This window comes from Mytilus edulis, chromosome 1 (assembly GCF_963676685.1).
Source record: "Mytilus edulis chromosome 1, xbMytEdul2.2, whole genome shotgun sequence".
Lineage (NCBI taxonomy): Eukaryota > Metazoa > Mollusca > Bivalvia > Mytilida > Mytilidae > Mytilus > Mytilus edulis.
In genome coordinates this window covers 41,593,156-41,612,541 of record NC_092344.1, presented here as the reverse complement: position 1 = coordinate 41,612,541, position 19,386 = coordinate 41,593,156, and the positions used below count along the sequence as shown (strand labels likewise).

The 19,386-nt window shown below is 32.7% G+C and overlaps 1 protein-coding gene and 1 long non-coding RNA gene across 2 annotated transcripts in view; one reads left to right on the top strand and one right to left on the bottom strand.

Moving 5' to 3' along the window:
- Window positions 1-19,386, top strand: part of LOC139482706 (E3 ubiquitin-protein ligase RNF213-like) — a 419,318-nt gene that overhangs the window by 131,425 nt on the left and 268,507 nt on the right. The window contains exon 18 of the mRNA XM_071266774.1: window positions 4,378-4,576. Coding sequence (XP_071122875.1) covers window positions 4,378-4,576 — 199 coding nt within the window. The remainder of the gene's footprint in view (window positions 1-4,377; window positions 4,577-19,386) is intronic.
- LOC139482714 (uncharacterized) lies at window positions 6,608-14,063 on the bottom strand. Its single transcript, XR_011654927.1, has 3 exons — window positions 10,612-14,063; window positions 8,406-8,604; window positions 6,608-6,997 (listed from the first exon to the last, which is right to left on the bottom strand). It is a non-coding gene; the product is annotated as an uncharacterized lncRNA (long non-coding RNA).

Genomic DNA, 19,386 nt, shown 5'->3' with positions numbered 1-19,386 from the left:
CATCAAAAACACATGTTCCTAATTATGATGAAAACTGTATTTATAAAATTACGGTTTTAATCCTGATTTGATGGTCCACTGTACATAAAAGTGATATGGTTTGTAATTCATAAGATTATGTATCAGATTTATTTTAATACGGTTAATATTTTTTACACCGATTTCATAAGTCACTGAACACGAACCCATGATGGCGCAAGTAGAGCATAGTGTAACATCGACATATATTTATATATATTAAAAACTGACGAGGAAAGGTAACACACGGCCACTGAAAGCTTGATTATTGTAAAGCCCAGATCTAACATTGTTGGTTTGATGTTTAGACGAGTTGTATATACATTATGTACACAGACATGTATTACCATCATTGATGGCGATCCGATGGATACATCTGTTGTAGAGTTGTCACTGACTCAGACGTACTTATAAATATAATTATTTTCTGTGACTGTATCTTACATTAATTTGTAGGATCCTTTACTATAGATAATTGAGCGGATCTGTAACAATAACATCTTCATGCCTTATATATCATGAACTGTAGAACGCCGCTAGATTAAAAACTGACAAGGAAAGGTAACACACGGCCACTGAAAGCTTTATTATTGTAGAGCCCAGGTGGTCGTGTGGTCTAGCGGGACGGCTGCAGTGCAGGCGATTTAGTGTCACGATATCACAGTAGCATAGGTTCGAATCCCGGCGAGGGAAGAACCAAAAATTTGCGAAAGCAAATTTACAGATCTAACATTGTTGGGTTGATGTTTAGACGAGTTGTATATATATATATCAAACGTCTGAATAATAGTCAACGATTTTTCCCACGTGGGAGCTGGATCGTTACAAGTAACGATACATGTACACAATAAAATAAATTATATAAACGCCTAAAAAGTGTACATAACAACACCAATGATATAAAAAGGAACTATAAATGTAATTATTTATAAATATTTCGGATAACAGATATCCTTCGTCAGTCAGATTCTGATGTTAAATGAATCATCTTTAAGTCTTCTTAGATTAAACTTTTACTAAATCTTGAAATTTATACAATAAAAAAGGCAAACCGAACATCAGTTAAGACGCTTGCACCATTCTAAAAATTTGTTGAATATGACATAGGTTATATGACTAATTACATCAGAGAGTTCACATATATGCTTTAAATAAAAATAATAATGTGCTATGTGAACTAGCACAATTTTAAAGCTTTAACAGTGTCGATATTATGATGTTAAAAGAAAGATTGCGTCAATAAGAATTCCAAAGAAACAGCACTGAACGGTCTAAATTTCTAAATATTTCAGATTTGACAACTGTAGTGTAGTAACATTTGAGTATGGATAAATCAGTAAAGAGATTAATTCAATTACACAAATAAAATTATAGCTTGCCTAACAATGTAATTTAACACACTATTTAGTATGTAAATATAAGAATGTTTAAAATATTTACAAAACGATGAATAGAAACGCAATATTTCGCTAGGCCAACTAGCTTTATCAAGCGTGCATCTATCCAGGTGAAATTGGATGTAGATGATACGGAACTTTTGCAGCTCAATGTATATGTTGCACTAATTAGCTGTCGTCAAAATAAGAAAAAAAAGCAGCTCAATGTCTATGTTGCACTTGAATTTAGCTGCCTTGAAAATATGAAAATTTTGCAGCTCAATGTATATGTTGCACTAATTAGCTGTCATCAAAATAAGAAAAAAATGAAGCTCAATGTCTATGTTGCACTTGGATTTAGCTGCCTTGAAAATATGAAAATTTTGCAGCTCAATGTATATGTTGCACTTGAATTTTGCTGCCTTGAAAATACATAATTGGTAGTTGAAATTAGCAACGTCCGTTGGTCAATATTACGGGATAAAAAGGACGATGCTTTGTTTTAAATTATTCTGTATCTTTCCTGTATCTTTTCTCGTCTTTTTCGTTAAGATCATCAGGTTCTAAAGTGTGGAGTTAGTGGATTCAAAAGTTTTCTCTTCTTACGTAAATTTAATTGAATGGTGGGCGTTGTTTGCATGTCTAATGAAATCATCCAGTTTTTGTTGGGATTCAATCCATTTCCTGTCAACATCATCAATGAAACGGACCCAAGACAGAGGTTTGGATAAAGATGCGGCAATAATTTGTTTTTCTAATATATATATATAAAGTGCCTAGAAAATCAACCTAACGATGTTAGAATAGATTTGATTCGAAACTTCCTCCCCGGCGCCGTATATATACTTTCTTTGGGTAAAATCTTTCTTTAATTCAAATCTTTGTCAAACGTTTGTGGAAAATTTCTGATAACAAAAATGCCATACTACAACATGTATAAGGTAAATAAAAACAAGGAAAGCAAAACAAAACAAATAAAAGTATACGATCGACTTTTTTTTTACCAACAAAACGACTAAACACAACTGTTACAATTCTAACATGATATTACAAGTATTTTAATTTTATTCACATATTTTTTGTTATTGTAGTGATTTAGATTACCGTTAAACTCATATTCTTAATTACTACAAATACAATCAAATATGTAAATAAAATTGAGTATAGACAAACCAATAAAAGACTAGAATCCAACATTAGTGACATTTATGTCTCTTATGTCTGTTTGATTTTCTCGTGTATTGTTAAGTTTAAACATATTTAATAAGCTGAATTAGAATTTAAGGGATTGGATCTGGTGTATGGGAGTCAACTGTTATGCAAGTATTGTAAGTCATTTGTAAGTTTTAACAAACAGTAAATTAAACAGTGATCAAGCATTTATGTTGATTACATTCGGTCCTCTTTGAGAATGATGCAAAGAGATCCAGTATACTGTACATGTTTTACACCACTAAGCATTTAACTAAGGAAAATCTTCTTTTTAATAACATAGATGAAAATGTAGAAAATTAGGCTTAAAAAAAACCACCAATGTTCTCAGTCTGAGGAGTACTGCAAAAACTGAAGTGACTGACTATAGTGTCTCGAGACATCATTGAGAAAATAAATCTTGAAAGGTTTGTGAAATTCGATTTGAACAAATGAATCAAATAATGAAGTTGTATGGTTTAAGTGCTAAAGTTAGTGATACTGATACAGAGTTTGTTCTTACATGTACCTGTTTTTTTTGTTTGGTTTTTTTTTCAAATTTGAAGAGCAATATTCGAGAAGATATGATCTGGGCATCAACCCAAAAAAACAAGTTAATGTTAATATATAATCAAGATTCCATAGGTACTCTGGTGTATGTTTTGGGGTCATTTGTAATTTTCTACTTCTTCTTTCAAAAAGAGATTCTCAGTCAACCTCAGAATATAAAGTTTCAAATTCAGTGAATATTTGTAGACCTGTCTCTATTATCGCAGCCTGCGAATATTTTTCATTTCTATAAGTAGCATATTCCACAATTATCCCACACTTCCGTGGCATATTGAAAAAAGGGTCGAATAAAAACTAAGGTAAGTGTTTATCAATATAATAGATTTGAATGTGACTGTCATACAAGTCAGTGTAACCTTTTACCAAATAGTAACATAGATAGTCGATTTCAAGCAAACACTCTGACAATCAAAAAAAAAACTCGATAATTTTTGTTTGTAATGGCAACTTTCATTTTTTTCCCGTCATATGGCGTTTAAATATTCCTTTTTACTCTCGTGAATGTTGACACTGTTCAAATTTTGTTAAAAGCATTGTTAAAATTGCACACGAACGAAATCGAATCTTCAGTTATCTTTGTTACGGTCATCACGAGGAATTGGTCGTCTGATACGATGTGTTGGTATCTTCTCTTACTAATGCCTTGGAATGAGATGTTCGGATACCAGTATAGTCGTCTGACCTGTAATTTAACCGAAAGCGTTCTATTCCTGAAATGTCCTGTACCAAGTTAGGCATAATACAGTTGTTTACTAATAGGTCGTATCAATGTATGTTGCGATGTCGTTTGTTTTTTGTTGCACGTCAGTGTTCTGTTCTTTCGTTGTTTTCCTCTAATATTTGTTGTGTTTCCCCCGGGTTTTGGTTTGTTTCCAGGATTTGTTTTTTCTCAATCGATTTATGACTTTTTAACAGATGGACTACTGTTGCCTTTATCTATTTCCGATTGTGAAAACTTACTCAGTATGAATTCGTTTGGGAGGTGTTGCATGCATTGCATTGGACACATACTATGTCGACGTTAATAATTCAACGACATGTGAAGATAGGTTAAACTCCTACTTGAGTGGAATAATCGGAAAAGATGTTCCGTTGCAGGAAACTTAGAAGTTAAATGATTTCTTTTGGAGTATCAACAATATGTATAGTATCAGATAAGAGAATAAGGTTCCAACTTATGTAATTAAGAAAAGAACATAAATTAATCCTATGATTATTTCAGATAAGAGGTACAAACTAGTAATAATGTGTTGTGCAGAAAATGAAAAAAAATCTGTAATTGTCAGAGCTTTAAGCAAATACCATAGACCACAGCTGTTTGCAGTAGATGTTCAGAATATAAGACAGCACCTGTTAAAACAGTTGATTATTGAAAAAACAGTTAATGAGAGATCATCGGCATCTTCTGTAGATTTTGAAAGGTTTGTTTATAGACCAGTCTACATGCATTTTGCTTTAAACTTTTATCTAATTGATTTTCCTATCTAAATTATATAACATAACTCTTTCAAATCTGTTGCATAAAATTTCGAATGGAAATGGGGAATATGTCAAAGAGACAACAAATTGAACAAAGATCAGACAACGACCCGAACAAAGAGCAGACAACAACCGAAGTCCACCAATGGGTTTTCAAAACATCGAGATACTCCCACACCTGAATGCATGCATGTATGTTCTGAAAATTGATGCACCATTTTGAAATTTCAATTGCCAAGTTTTTCTATGGACGCATTTATACTTAATTACTTGAAGGTTACCAGTTTTAAAAAATTGTGTTTTTATTGAAAACTGTATCACTAGCACTTATTTAAAGGGCTGCTGTACGAGATATATCGATTAAGAGAAGTCAAAATCCGACCCTTAGGCTATTGTGTAGTAATACAGAGATATAAGTGATGGTGTTCAGCATACGTACAAACTTAATAAAGTCGTTGAAACTGGTAAAACTCAAAAGATAGGTACGAACACATCTAACATACCAGTACACATTGTAGACCTGGACTTGTTTCTGGTATTTGAGCCGGTTGTTGTTCTTTGACATATTCCCAATTTCCATTCGCAATTTTAATTAATCCACACGATAGAAACAAAGAGGCAGAATAGTACTAGCACATACCGAAAGCTAGTTCAAATATGATGGTCAATAAAACTACTATCAATCCAATTCAAACTGTGTAAAAAGTAAACAGTTATAGGTCAAAGTCCTGTCTTCAACATGGAGTCTCGGCTCACACCGAACCGAAATCTTTAAAGCTTCAAACAAAAACTAGTGTAAAAAATTTCAAACAAGGATACCAACGGTCTTACCTCTGTAAATAACGAGAAATACACCAACAAACCACAACCACTGAACAACAAGCTTCTGACTAAGGACCGGTACATATACATGCATTGGATGTAAATGTTGAAAAAGGCGCAAGTTTTCAGAGTGGTATAGCATTAACCTACCAAAAGACACACAATAAAATATCAATTGAAATAGCTTAACTCATTTAAAATCAAGAACATATACACTGAACGAAAGAGTTTGATCTACGCCACACTATAAATTAAAAATAAAGTAACGTACACAGATAAATTAACAAAAAAATGTTGTGAGGAGTACAGACAGTTTTTACAAAATAAAAAAAGTAATCCGGAATATACCCCTTTTTGCCTAAAAATAAGGCATTTATTAACTTTTATTTAAACTGTTTCATAAAACTGGTCTGTTATCGACAAAACAATGAACACGAATTAAGGTAATATAGTTTAAGATTCAGGCAATATTACTGAAATCGTCATTATTTTTGCAATTATGTTAATTTTTTACTGTTTTTGATTCACATAGAAGTGGCTGCGTTTGTGACTCTTCATATCTAAATATATAACACTGGACACTTTTAATTTGCAAAACACTCATTTGCAAATCCGCCGCCGCCTCAAACAAGAGCTACAATATCATGTATATAACCAAAATGTGCAGAATTACATGGGATTCAATAATTTCATTGGATTTCTACAGTTACTTTCATATTTATTTTGCAATTTGAATTATAAAAACATGGGATTTTCAATATCCCATGGGACAGGGCAAAATCCCATGGGATTTACCATTATCCCATGGGATTTTGGTTAAATCCCATGGGATTTTTTTTTGTCCCATGGGATTATTGTAGTCCCATGGGATATTTGTTGTCCCATGGGACAAAAAAAATCCCATGGGATTTTTATTATCCCATGGGATTTTTAATATCCCATGGGACAAATTAAAATCCTATGGGATTCTAATTGTAAATATATAGATATAAATAAACAGTAATGTGTATGTTACAATGTATTCTATTTGGTAGTAAATTATTATAAGATGAATCTTTTTAATTGAATATCTTTTTTTCTTGGGAAATGTTGATTTAGCATATTGTTCTTTAACTGTTCAAAACTAAACTTTTAAACAACAAAGCAGATAATGTAAGTATCAATATATGTTTATTCATGAATTATAGAATACTTTCTTGAAACACAATTATTTGCCATTTGAAATCAATAAAAACTCTATTGTTAGGCTTAACATACTAGTAGCTATTTAAGTAAATCTATTTTTTTCACAATATCCCTCAACACAAAACATTAATAGTTTCTTATCATCCAGCATTGTTTGATGGTATAGTCCACTTTTTGGACATTCAGCACAGAACTTTGACATAATTGTGGTTTCAATATTTTTTTGAATTTAAAAGAACTTCAAATCATTGACTGAGTGATGAAAATAATAACTGATCCAACTTTTTTCTTTGAATTTATTCTGGTCTTGTTTCTATGTTTTCTCCATTTATTTTAGGTGGTGAATTTCAATCCTTCTGAAAAAGAACCAATGAAATCTAAAGTAATGGATTATACAAAATTGTTTTCATACATGTAGCAATAATATGATTTTCAATAAAAATAGCTATGCGGTATGGATTTTACTGATTGTTAAAGGTTGTCCAGTGTCATCAGTTGCTAATGGCCTACATCCTTTGGTCTCTGATGGAGGGTTGTCAAATTAGCAATATACCACATCTTCCTATTCTAATACCATATAACAATCAATTAATTTATTCTTCTTTATAAAATTTGCGTATTTTCCCAAGTTATATACATAATATATATATATACTGTAAATTCAGAATTAATGCAAGTTTTTTTTTATTGCGAAAAATGCAACGGAGTTGTAAACGCAATAATTTAAACTCGTATTATGAAATATTTTATATGGATTAAACAGGATTTTTCAAAATCGTAAAATTTAAAATCGCATTTAAGTCTAAAATGACAGAATCGCAATAATAAATGCACGCAATAATTTATGAATTTTACAGTATAAAGAACAATGTTAAAAGTTAAAACTTTAGACAACTATAATAACATTCCATTATTCACAAGAATTTGCAATATATTATACAAAATGCAGACAACAGAAACAATATTTCTTTAAGCTTTTGAAGTTCAGACAGATTTCAATTTGTGTTTTATTTCAATGAAAAAATACCTTGAACATATTGGAAATTATAACATTGATACAAACAAAATATGTATGTTTTATCCTTTTTTTTTGTGTTGTTGGCTTGCTGTCTCATTTTAATATACATTTAAACATACATCAATAATCTTCTTCTTTATTAAAAGTAAAAATGGGATATTTTTGATTTTGATATCCCAAAACATTATAGTTCTATCACATAACTTATTACCAAGTTCAAAAACACCAATGTGTTTGATATTAATTTTAAGACATGTATAAATGTTCCAGACCATATCAGTATTCGGATCTTACTTTTATGGTCCAGAACTTACAGTCCCACCATATGTGTACAGTCAGACCATTTAAGTATACTTGTACTGTCTGGTACCAGCTCAACCAAACCTGTGTTTTTATTTTAACTGCAATTAAACTTTTTGTATTAATCTATTAAAGATTTCAGTTATGTTGATCTGTACTGTACATTTGTTTGTAATAAACTTGACCAACTTCTTAAAATTGGGCAGACTGTATGCGTACAGTCCAAATACTTGTTTGTTCTGGAACATAAACATGATTAACAAGCATTTGGCAGGATGTCATGCTAAAATCCCATTAATATTAGTACTAAATTTTGAGTATATACATGTAAATCCACAAGTTACTTACTGAAATTCATGGTGAACACTCACCAAAAACTTACAATTTAGAGGAAAGACTGGAAAGATGAATGCACTAACACTATCAAAACAGAGCATAAAACTTACCGAAAAACAAGATGTTTTACATTTATCCAGGAGCAGGATAATTGAAAAGTTGTTTTTTTCTTTCTCTGCTGTCCATCATATAACCTTTGAATTCATTCATGCAAAATATGAAAATCTGCAAAGGTAAGACCTAGAACCTCAACTTATCCACATTTTGAATTTTGAACTGCATACTTGTCCTTTTCATCTTGCTGACAACCTAAACATAAAAAAAATGATAAAAACATAATTCTAGATTGAATTTGTGTTTTTATTTTTGTTGGTACATGTACAAACAATTTTCCCAACTTTAAAACGAAAACATCATCACCAAAGAGGAGGTCATACTAACCTCCGAAATATTTAAACAAACCGAAATTATTACTTGATTAAGATCTTGTCGTAAATTAATGGCATAGATACTCTTATTTTTGAAAACTTGATGTCTATTGCATACTTATATTCCTTTGTACGAGAGTATGCATATTAAGATGGACTCCATGGACTTTAATGTAAGCATGATTAATTTTACAGTCACTGACAGTTTTTCAGCTCTATGTGTACATTTTGAGAGAATCTTGCAATACTGTATATTCTGATATTCAGAACTTATTGTGAGGTTTTTATTAATACAACTGAAAGCTGTATCTCGTTTTCATTTCTGATACATATTTATGAGCTGAAGACCAGTGCCGAATTTTTCTCACTGCATTGAAGACCCATAGGTGATCTTCGGCCGTTGTCTGCTCTTTGATTGGGTTGTTGTCTCTTTGTCAAATTCCCAGTTTCCACTTCCCATTTTATATCATGTATGCTGATTTTTCTTAAATTACAATATTCAATCATGCAATTTTGTCTATTATTGAAAATACGATAAGCAAAAATAAATGCACAAAAAATTTAACATTGTTATATATATGTAAAAGACTTTTTTTTAAATTCAAAACAGTTGCCTACACTGTTAATTTCCTTGTTTGATTTCATATTTTTAAAGCCTTTATAGCTAGCTAGATGGTATGCCGGGGCGGATCCAGCCATTTTAAAAAGGGGGGTTCCCAACCCAAGACAAAGGGGATGATCCTATATTCATTTGATTTGTTTTATTGTCTCATACAAGAATATATATGGTTTGACGGTGGGGATCAGGGATCCTGAAATTTTTTCACCTAACCACTGGATGACAGGGGATCTCAAACATTTAAAAGTTTCTCAAACATGTGGGGGTGGGGGTGAACCCCATGGACTCTCCCTATATTTCCTTTGATTTGTTTTATTGTTCTATACACATGATACAAGAATATATAAATATGGTTTAGGGGTGGGGATCTTGACCGTTTACAAGTTTTCAAACTAGAGGGGGTGGGACTTCACTTTTATTTTATTTCATTATTAATTTTATTGTCCCCGACAAGAATATATATAGTTTAGGGGTGGGGATCTGGATCGTTCACAAGATAATAGCACATTCTCAAATTGAACAGAGTGGGGTAACCCCCAAAGACCTCCTTTTAATTTCATTTGATTTGTTTTATCGTCCCATTCAAGAATATATATGGTTTAGGGATGGGGATCTGGACCGTTTACAAGATAATAGCATATTCTCAAATTGAAAGGGGTGGGGATTACCTCCCATGGACTCACCCTCCCTTCTTTCTTCCCCCCGAAATACCTTTTAATAAGCTCCAATGCACAGATAGTTCACAGTATTTTCCCTTGATTTACACTAAAGAATATACACTATACAGGTGTAATTTTTTTTTTTAAAAGATAATACAACTGAAGACCACCATGACCACAGTGGTGGATCCAGAATTTTTCATAAGTGGGGCCCACCGACTGCCTAAGAGGGGCCTGCTCCTGCCATGACTCAGTGATTCCATATATAATCAACCAATTCTTTTCCCAAACAGGGGGCCCTGAACTCCTGATTCCCCCTTTTTTTTCCTCATTTCAATCACCCTGATATAAATTTAGTTTTATCACTTACAATAGGAATGGTTTGAATTCCCCAATAATTCTTATATACCATTAATATCAACATATTTCATTTTTGATAAATGAAAGGCAAAAGTTTTCTATGGGTAGAAATGGATAGTGGGAAGCTTTCAGATTCACACCATGCCGGTGGCTGTGTTCAAAGTGCTGGGTTTTTATGACCCTCGTTGTTTGCGGACTAACTATTTAGGCCAGTGGTGGATAATAGTGTGCGTGCATTAATCTTCTATACCTTCTTAATCAATATATTCAAATACTGACGGCAAGTGTTGTAGTGATGTATCAATGTCTTTTTGAAATCACCGTGCTATTTACATGTGGGATCGAGAATGCAGGGGAAGGAAACTTGTCAATTATGTTTATTTCTAAGCCAAAATAAAATGAGCCGCCGTAAAATTAACCTTGGGTAATAACAGTGCATGTAAGGCTCGTCTCGGAGGGGTGTCTTTTTTTCTGTCTTCTTTTTATGCCCCACCTACGATAGTAGAGGGGCATTATGTTTTCTGGTCTGTGCCTCCGTTCGTTCGTCCGTTCGTTCGTCCTGTTTCAGGTTAAAGTTTTTGGTCGAGGTAGTTTTTGATGAAGTTGAAGTCCAATCAACCTGAAACTTAGTATATATGTTCCTTATGGTATGATCTTTCTAATTTTAATGTCAAATTAGAGTTCTTACCCCAATTTCACGGTCCACTGAACATAGAAAATGATAGTGCGAGTGGGGCATCCGTGTACTGGGGACACATTCTTGTTTTAGTTATATTTTTAATAACTTACACTTTTTTCCATTATTCTCTTTCTTTCACTATTCTTTATTCCTTTTTTTTCTTTGTCCTTTGTTCTCTATTCTGTTAATTCACATCCATACCCTCTTATGTGTATGTGGACTTACTGTAGTTTATTTTTTAGTTCTGGCAGAGATATTAGATACAATATATATGTCTCTGGTTCTGGTATTATGCGATAAGTCAATTTCTTTTTCATGCAGTGTCATGAAATATAATGGTTTTATGCATATCAGCCAAGATTGTGCGCAACATTTTAATAAACAATTCAACACTATATACACGTTATGTGAATTTTATTAAAATCGATGAAGAACATGAATTTGGCAGCTAGTGCCCCTTAAACAGGTAAAGTTCAATTAACAAATTCTGATCTACTGGCATTCAACACCAAATTACTTACTTGCTGTATATTGATAAATGTGATTGATAAATGTGATTGTATATTGTCAATACCTCAACATCGAGAATACGTCATGTGAGGTGTTGGTCGCTACGTTTGATACGGGGTCAAAGGTTGCGGCTTCGAGACAGAGAAAAACATCCAGGTAAAAAGTGTAGAATTTTGTTTTTGAAAATTTGAGTTGTAAATTTTCCTAAAAAGTACTTAATTCCGTTCATCTAATTGTAAATTTTCCTAAAAAAAAGTACTTATTTCCGTTCATCTATTATGGGTATAAACTAAACTGAACAAGAAAAGTATTAGTAAACAGACAGAAAGTCCGACGTTGAATTAATTATTTTACAATTAATTGTTTAAATATATGAGAGAATGTTTTAGGCGAATTTTCTTTAATTACAGATAAATGTATTTTAGGTTCAGGAAATGATTTATTCTTCGGGTACGTCTAAACAACCGCTCAGGACCTCCTGAGTGCACTCAGGACATACAAAGTGCACTCAGGACCCATTACCGTAATCATATCTGCACACATGATGGATGTTTATATTCGTTATACGCTTCTTATTTTAGAGTTAAATTTTGGTAGAAGTTGAAATCGCAGGGGCGGATCCAGCCATTTTAAAAAGGGGGGGGGGTCCTAACCCAGGGCAAAAAAAGGGGGGGTTCAACTACATGTCCCCATTCAAATGCATTGATCGGCCAAAAAAAGGGGGGTTCCAACCCCCCCCCCCCCCCGGAACCCCCCTCCCCCCTCTGGATCCGCGCCTGAATCGAACTTAGATAGATATGTTAATTCTTATAAAATAATGAGGGCACGTGTCACTGATTACACAACTACTGAGCCATGAATTATCCAATCAACAAAATTGATTGGATTATCTTTATTGTTTTTTAGGAATTGTATTGTTTAGTTCAGTTTTACCTTTAACATGAATTTGCATATAGAAAAAATAAAACATATATCTCATTCGATGTGCTTTTTCAGTTTATTTTTCATGATGACGGGTAAATTAATTTGTTGTGTTTTGCAGTTCACGAATAAAGAAAATTATTTTATAGTTGCGTTTTTTTTTCTGTAACAAGTTCGATTTTTGTTTTTCAGTGTGATTCTTTTCTCTATCTCTCTCTCTAAATCAAGTTTTTAAACAAACACAATGTTGACTGAATATCAAATTTTATTACACTTGTATATCTTTATTCTCAACAAACCATTATACAAGAGAAGACAATTATGTACAATATTCAGTTTAACCTTAACGGAAATCTGTGCACGAAGACTTAGTCGTGGTTTGAACGGATTTCGTGTCAATAAACTGTCTTCGAAATAGTCTTTCTTTGTTAATGTTTGTGTCATTTTGGTCTTTTGTGGATAGTTGTCTCATTAGCAATCATACCACATCTTCTTTTTTAAAATTTCTCGCTACTACAATCTAACTTACATATTTTTTAGAAATAATTATACCCAAAATATCATAATTTTCAAAAAACGGAGACGAAAACGGAGACAAGTTCATTTTCAGAATTTATTTTCGCATTGAAATTCGTTTCAGGCTTGTGAAACTGGACAAAACGACTTTAATTAGAGAAAAAAAACTTAATAAAAACGGATTTCTTAAAATATTCGTATAACTCAAAAATAAAATTCCTGGACAAGTTCGATAAAAATGAGAAATAACATCTAACTACATGTATATGAGTTTGATTGTTTGAAAAGTACGGCTTTTACCGTTTAGAACGGATTCCATATACACAACTTTAATTAATATAAATTCTTTTAAAGTATGAACATTTATAATTATTTCCCTTTTCAAACTCGTGCAAAGAATTAATTACTGGTCCAGGACATGATAATAAAATTAAGAATAAAACTTAAAAATTTATGGAACGAAATTTTAATAAAAGACGAAAATCTTAAAACATCGTGATATTCATTCTAGACGTCACAATATTACTTTCCGCATGGTCACACTGTACTAACAACACAATGTATAAAACAACAATAAAGATAATCCAATTAATTTTGTTGATTGGATAATTCATGGCTCAGTAGTTGTGTAATCAGTGACACGTGCCCTTATTATTTTCTAAGAATTACAAATTCTACCAAATTTAACTCTAAAATAAGAAGCGTATAAAGAATATATGCATCCATCCTGTGTGCGATGACTATAAAGGGTCCTGAGTGCACTTCGTATGTCATGAGTGAAATCAGGAGGTCCTTCAAGCGGTGTTTAGACGTACCGTTATTCTTCTGGAAGCTTCATTTTTTTCTTATCAATAACTTTTACACAAGGAGACATTTTTTTTTTTGACAGCATGAACCCCAGTTAATGAGCAAACACAAATTAAGAACGAAAATCGTTTACAATTAAATTTTATAGAAGGAAAAAAGGGGGGGGGGGGTAATAAACAAATTTTATTTACGCTCACATACTTTTAAACAGATTTGCATATGTAAGCTCTCTATAGTTAATGTTAAATTATTTCAGGAGTTTTGAAAAAAAAAATATTATATACAGTTTAATTTCGACTAAAATAGTGATTCTTTTTATAGATTTGGTACCTCAGTTTCGACTCAACATTTCATTTTGAATTGTTAGATGGCAAACTCTTTAGGCGAATATTGTATCTGTTCTTTATTTAATTATGGTGATATTGGCGATAATATTCATTATAACAAGGCCTTGTACAAATCCTTGATTATAGAATGTTTGGTAATATAAAAAGACGAAAGTAGACAAACCCTAATTATGCAGGGTTTCACAAGTTGATCTCCAAGCGGCCCACATTTAACATATAATAAGATCTATATTTTTCAACGTTTTCAAAATGAAATAACTTGAATTGAAAATTTCCCAACTGTGAAAATTTGTTATTTCTAAACGTCTTTAATTATTATTTCGGAAAAAAAAATTATTTAGCATATTCATATAATTTCATAATTTTTTCCGAGGAAACCTTTTTTTTTTGCAAAGTTTACTTCTATATGTTTTTAACCATCACCAGCGACTTATTCTCTGCCATCACCAATTAGTCCTAATTATTAAAGATCAATTGCCCAAATTCAAATGATGATTGGTATATCGTATTGAATATGACCATCGGTCATCCGTGACGTATCCCAAATAACGACGCATGCCGATAGATAGATCATAGTTTATTAATTAGCGTCTCGCAATTTAAATTTCATCAAGGGGACTTAATTAAACCAGTTACTATACAAATCTTGAAAAAACGATGTACATGTACTTTTTAATATTTTTAAAACAAATTACGAAAACGTTTAGTGTAAAAATCACCGAATATAAATGTTTCTTTCTTGCAGGTTTTGGCATTTGTAAATAACATTAACGTTTTGGAATTCTAATGCAAAAGACAGTCGATTCAAACTGAAATAACTTCTTTAAAGATGGTTTGATTTTTTCAGAGACACATGTATTATATGTGTCTCAATACATGTATTATATGTCTCTGATTTTATCAAAACAAAAATTACAAAATTATAAAATATAATTAGTTATCGAATGTATACCCTGAACTCTTACTATTATATATACATGTCCTAAGTTACTTAATGTCCTGTGTGCAACCAGGAGATCCTGAACGGGTTTTAAACGTACCATTATTTTATATGCATATATTCAAAGCTGTTCTTAATTATATGCATACTAGGTATCAGTGGCGGATCCAGGGGGAGGGTTTCGGGGGTTGGAACCACCCCTTTTTTTGAACGATCAATGTATTTGAATGGGGACATATGGTTGGAACCACCCCCTCCCCCTTTTGTCCTGGGTTGAGACCCCCTTCTTTTCAAATGGCTGGCTCCGCCGCAGAGGTATATTTATAAATATATGTGTGTACCAGCCCCCCTCCTAAATCTTGGGAAACAAATGGTAGATTATATAGGGAATCACGGAAGCATGACTGGACGTGACCCCTCTAAGGCAGTCAATGAGTCCCCACTTATGAAAATTTCTGGATCAACCATTGCTTAGTTCTAGTTATCTTAGGTCCTAGTGTGAAATAATGCCAATAGGTCTTTTAAAACACATCTTTATTCATACATGTATATATACGTTTTCTCACGGATTTGTTCATGCAATATTGGAATTATGTTTACTCAATGCGCAATTACTGAAGTTTATATTTGCTACTTTTCTTCTTAATTTCATATAATTTTTTTTTTTTGATTTTTTTTCTTCGAAAAATTAGTGGTGTTGAAATAGGGAATGGACACAGATACCTTATCACATTTAACCAAAGAAATGTTGTATAATGTCATCAATCTGTATTACACGTAGACAGGATGTTCTCTAGAAAACTATACGTTATACACACCCGAGAATACACGCACTGTCGTAATGGAAAATTACTGTATGTTATAGTTACCTGTAATCAGCTTTGCAACACCATGTCATGACAGTTCAAAAAGATTTTCTTCAAATCAAATTGGAATATTCATTTTGTCTGTAAAATTTTAAACTTTAAAAAGTAGACTTTGACAAAATTATGAAATAGAAAGAATTGAACAATTTAAAATCGTATTTTAACAAAGATTTAGATATAATTTTACAACGATCCTTAAAAAATAACCAAACAAACGTTGAATCAAACGATATGAACCTACGCAGTTTTATATTAAAATACTGACACACACCAGTTTGCCATCTCAGTATGCAAGGCAAGGGTGCTTGGTGAGGTGCTGGAACTTGATGTACATGTATCATTAAGTTAATACAGTTCTGTTCTCTGCTCAGCAAATGGTGCGTAATTAGCATTTGAATCAAATTTCTTGTAGAAGTAAAAAACACAAATTAATGTATTTGACAACTTTATTCAGGAGCACAGTCTATATTATCCGGCGTAAATAACTTCGAGATTTATGTGGAAGTTTACTCTGCTGCTCGATCTATGCTAATCGATGTTCCAGTATATTTCATATTTATATTTATTCGTGAGGCCTCGTCATCGTTTATATTCACTAAAAGCACAGTCGCCTAAATATTTTATATGGCGAAAAAATTGCGAAAATTGGGGGAAATAATATATTTTTAGTAGCATTATTATTTTAGAATCTTAAGAGGTTGCTTGCAAATTTAGCCTAACTCTAAAATGAGAAGTGTATGACGATCTATAACGAATATATACATCCATCATGTGTGCAGATACGACGGCGACCATATAGGGTCTGCTATGAGTGCACTTTGTATGCCCTGCATGTGTGCACCCAGGAGGTCCTCCTGAGCGGTGTTTAGACGTACCGGGAAAATCTGATTCAGGATCAATTCATCGGTTACACTCCCCTGTCACCAGTGATTCTTTTTTGCTGACATTCTGAAAAAGTATTGTGTAGTCCCTGTGTAAGTGTTGACTCTCAACTTGCACACGTGATTTTTTAACACTCCCTGGACTTCTGCAAAAACAGAAAGTCACAGGACATTCCGACAAAAAGTCACAGGACAAAAAGTCAAACACATGTCAAACTCAGGCATAAAGTAAGAAAGTTAATAGGACAAAAAGTCACAAACAATTTGTTGACAATTGATTGAATATAAATGAAAAAAGATTTTGAAATATTTTCTTTTTATTACATATATTCATTTTTAATTTTAGGAAATTGTTCATAATATAAAAAAGAAGATGTGGTATGATTGCCAATGAGACAACTGTCCACAAGAGACCAAAATGACACAGACATTAACAACCATAGGTCACCAAACAGCCTTCAACAATGAGCAAAGCCCGAGGTAAAGCCCATACCGCATAGTCAGCTGTAAAAGGCAATCATACTATATCTTTTTTTTTATATTTACATGTTAAAAAATGCGTGCAAATGTAATCAAAAGCTGCACACAAACGTAATGATTTTTGTACGCAAATGTAATGGTAATGTGCGCAAACCTAATGCACTGATTTATTTGTTTTTAATAAATTTTAATTTAAAGTTGCTACATCATGTTCATGTATAAAACTTCAAGAAAAATACAAAAAGAGTGTTTTCTTGTTCAAAGAAAAATAATCTCAAAACTAAATTGTGACTTTTTGTCCTGTGACAGTGTGTGACTTTTTGACTGTGACTTTCTGTCCTGCATTCAGATTGAATAGGGGAGTTTGGTTGACCCCGCCTCCCTCTATCTGAGACTACTATCTCAGTGATGAGCTTTATGTTTCATGTACAAATGTATTGTGCTTGTCATATATATATATGTATGTCGGATAAAAGCTCTACAGACCTTTAATATGTTGTATTGTTATATGTATAACCGACAATTAATAAATAGCCCCTAACAAGTAAGAATTAGGTTACTTCTTTTTGTTTTGACATCTTGCATGGGTTTTTATAGCCCCGTATTAAAATTATGCCCCCACTTTAAAAAAGGGGGGGGGGGTATACTGTTTTACCCCTGTCTGTCCATCCATCCTTGCGTCAGTCAGTCCGTCCGATGAATATTTTTCGTCCCATTTTCCTTAGGAACTACAATAGAAGGATTTCTGAAATTTGGTTTCAGGGTTAAATTAGTCAGCTATACCGTGTGATGCATTTTCAGATTCATCACTCGACAACTTCCTGTTTTCCCAACACTTGTATGATTTTACACATGATAGCCAAGTTGAAAGTTGAAAACTAACAACCTAATTTATGTACAAAAAAATTGAAAAACAGATATGTTACACATAAACAAACGACAATCACTGAATTATCGGATCCTGACTTGGAACAGGCACAACCATAACAAATTGGCAGGGTATAAGGAACTTTGAAAATATTTAGTTTTTGTGGTTTGGTCAGTTTTCCGGATACTGTAAGCAATAAGGCCCCTTTATTTAGTGAATGAAATAATTGTAAGATGCACTTAGCTGTCTGTCATATTTTATATGAACTTGACCTCATTTTCATGCATGGTTCATTGGTCAGTGAAACACTGCATTGTTTTGTCAGTTTATCATATGTTTAAAGTTACAGGTAGATTATATTTGGTAGATATGAAACAATTGTAAGGTAAGCATGTCTAAATGGCAGATTCATATATATAAACCATGACCGCATTTGATTGTTCTTTGGTCAATGATAAGTTTTCTTGGTTTTGTCATTTTATCAGGCCACATTTAAAAGAATGTCTGTTTCCCCTCCCCGGGTCTACCCTTTGTAAACAGACCAGGAAGGCAGGTTTTTTTTAGCTCACCTGACCTGAAAGGTCAAGTGAGCTTTTCTCATCACTTGGCGTTCGTCGTCTGTCGTCCTGCGTCCGTCGTCTGTAAACTTTTACAAAAATCTTCTCCTCTGAAACTACTTGGCCAAATTCTACCAAACTTGGCCACAATCATCCTTGGGGTATCTAGTTTAAAAAATGTGTGGCGTGACCTGTCAAACTAACCAAGATGGCCGCCATGGCTAAAAATAGAACATAGGGGTAAAATGCAGTTTTTGGCTTATAACTCAAAAACCAAAGCATTTAGAGCAAATCTGACATGGGGTAAAATTGTTGATCAGGTCAAGATCTATCTGCCCTGAAATTTTCAGACGAATCGGACAACCTGTTGATGGGTTGCTGCCTGTGAAATGGTTATTTTAAGGAAATTTTGCAGTTTTTGGTTATTATCTTGAATACTATTATAGATAGAGATAAACTGTAAAAGCAATAATATTCAGCAAAGTAAGACCTACAAATAAGTCAACATGATCAAAATTGTCAGTCGACCCCTTAAGGAGTTATTGCCCTTTATAGTCAATTTTTAACAACTTTTCATAATTTTTTGTAACTTTTTTAAAAATCTTCTTCTCTGAAACTACTTTGCCAAATTTAACCAAACTTGGCCACAATTA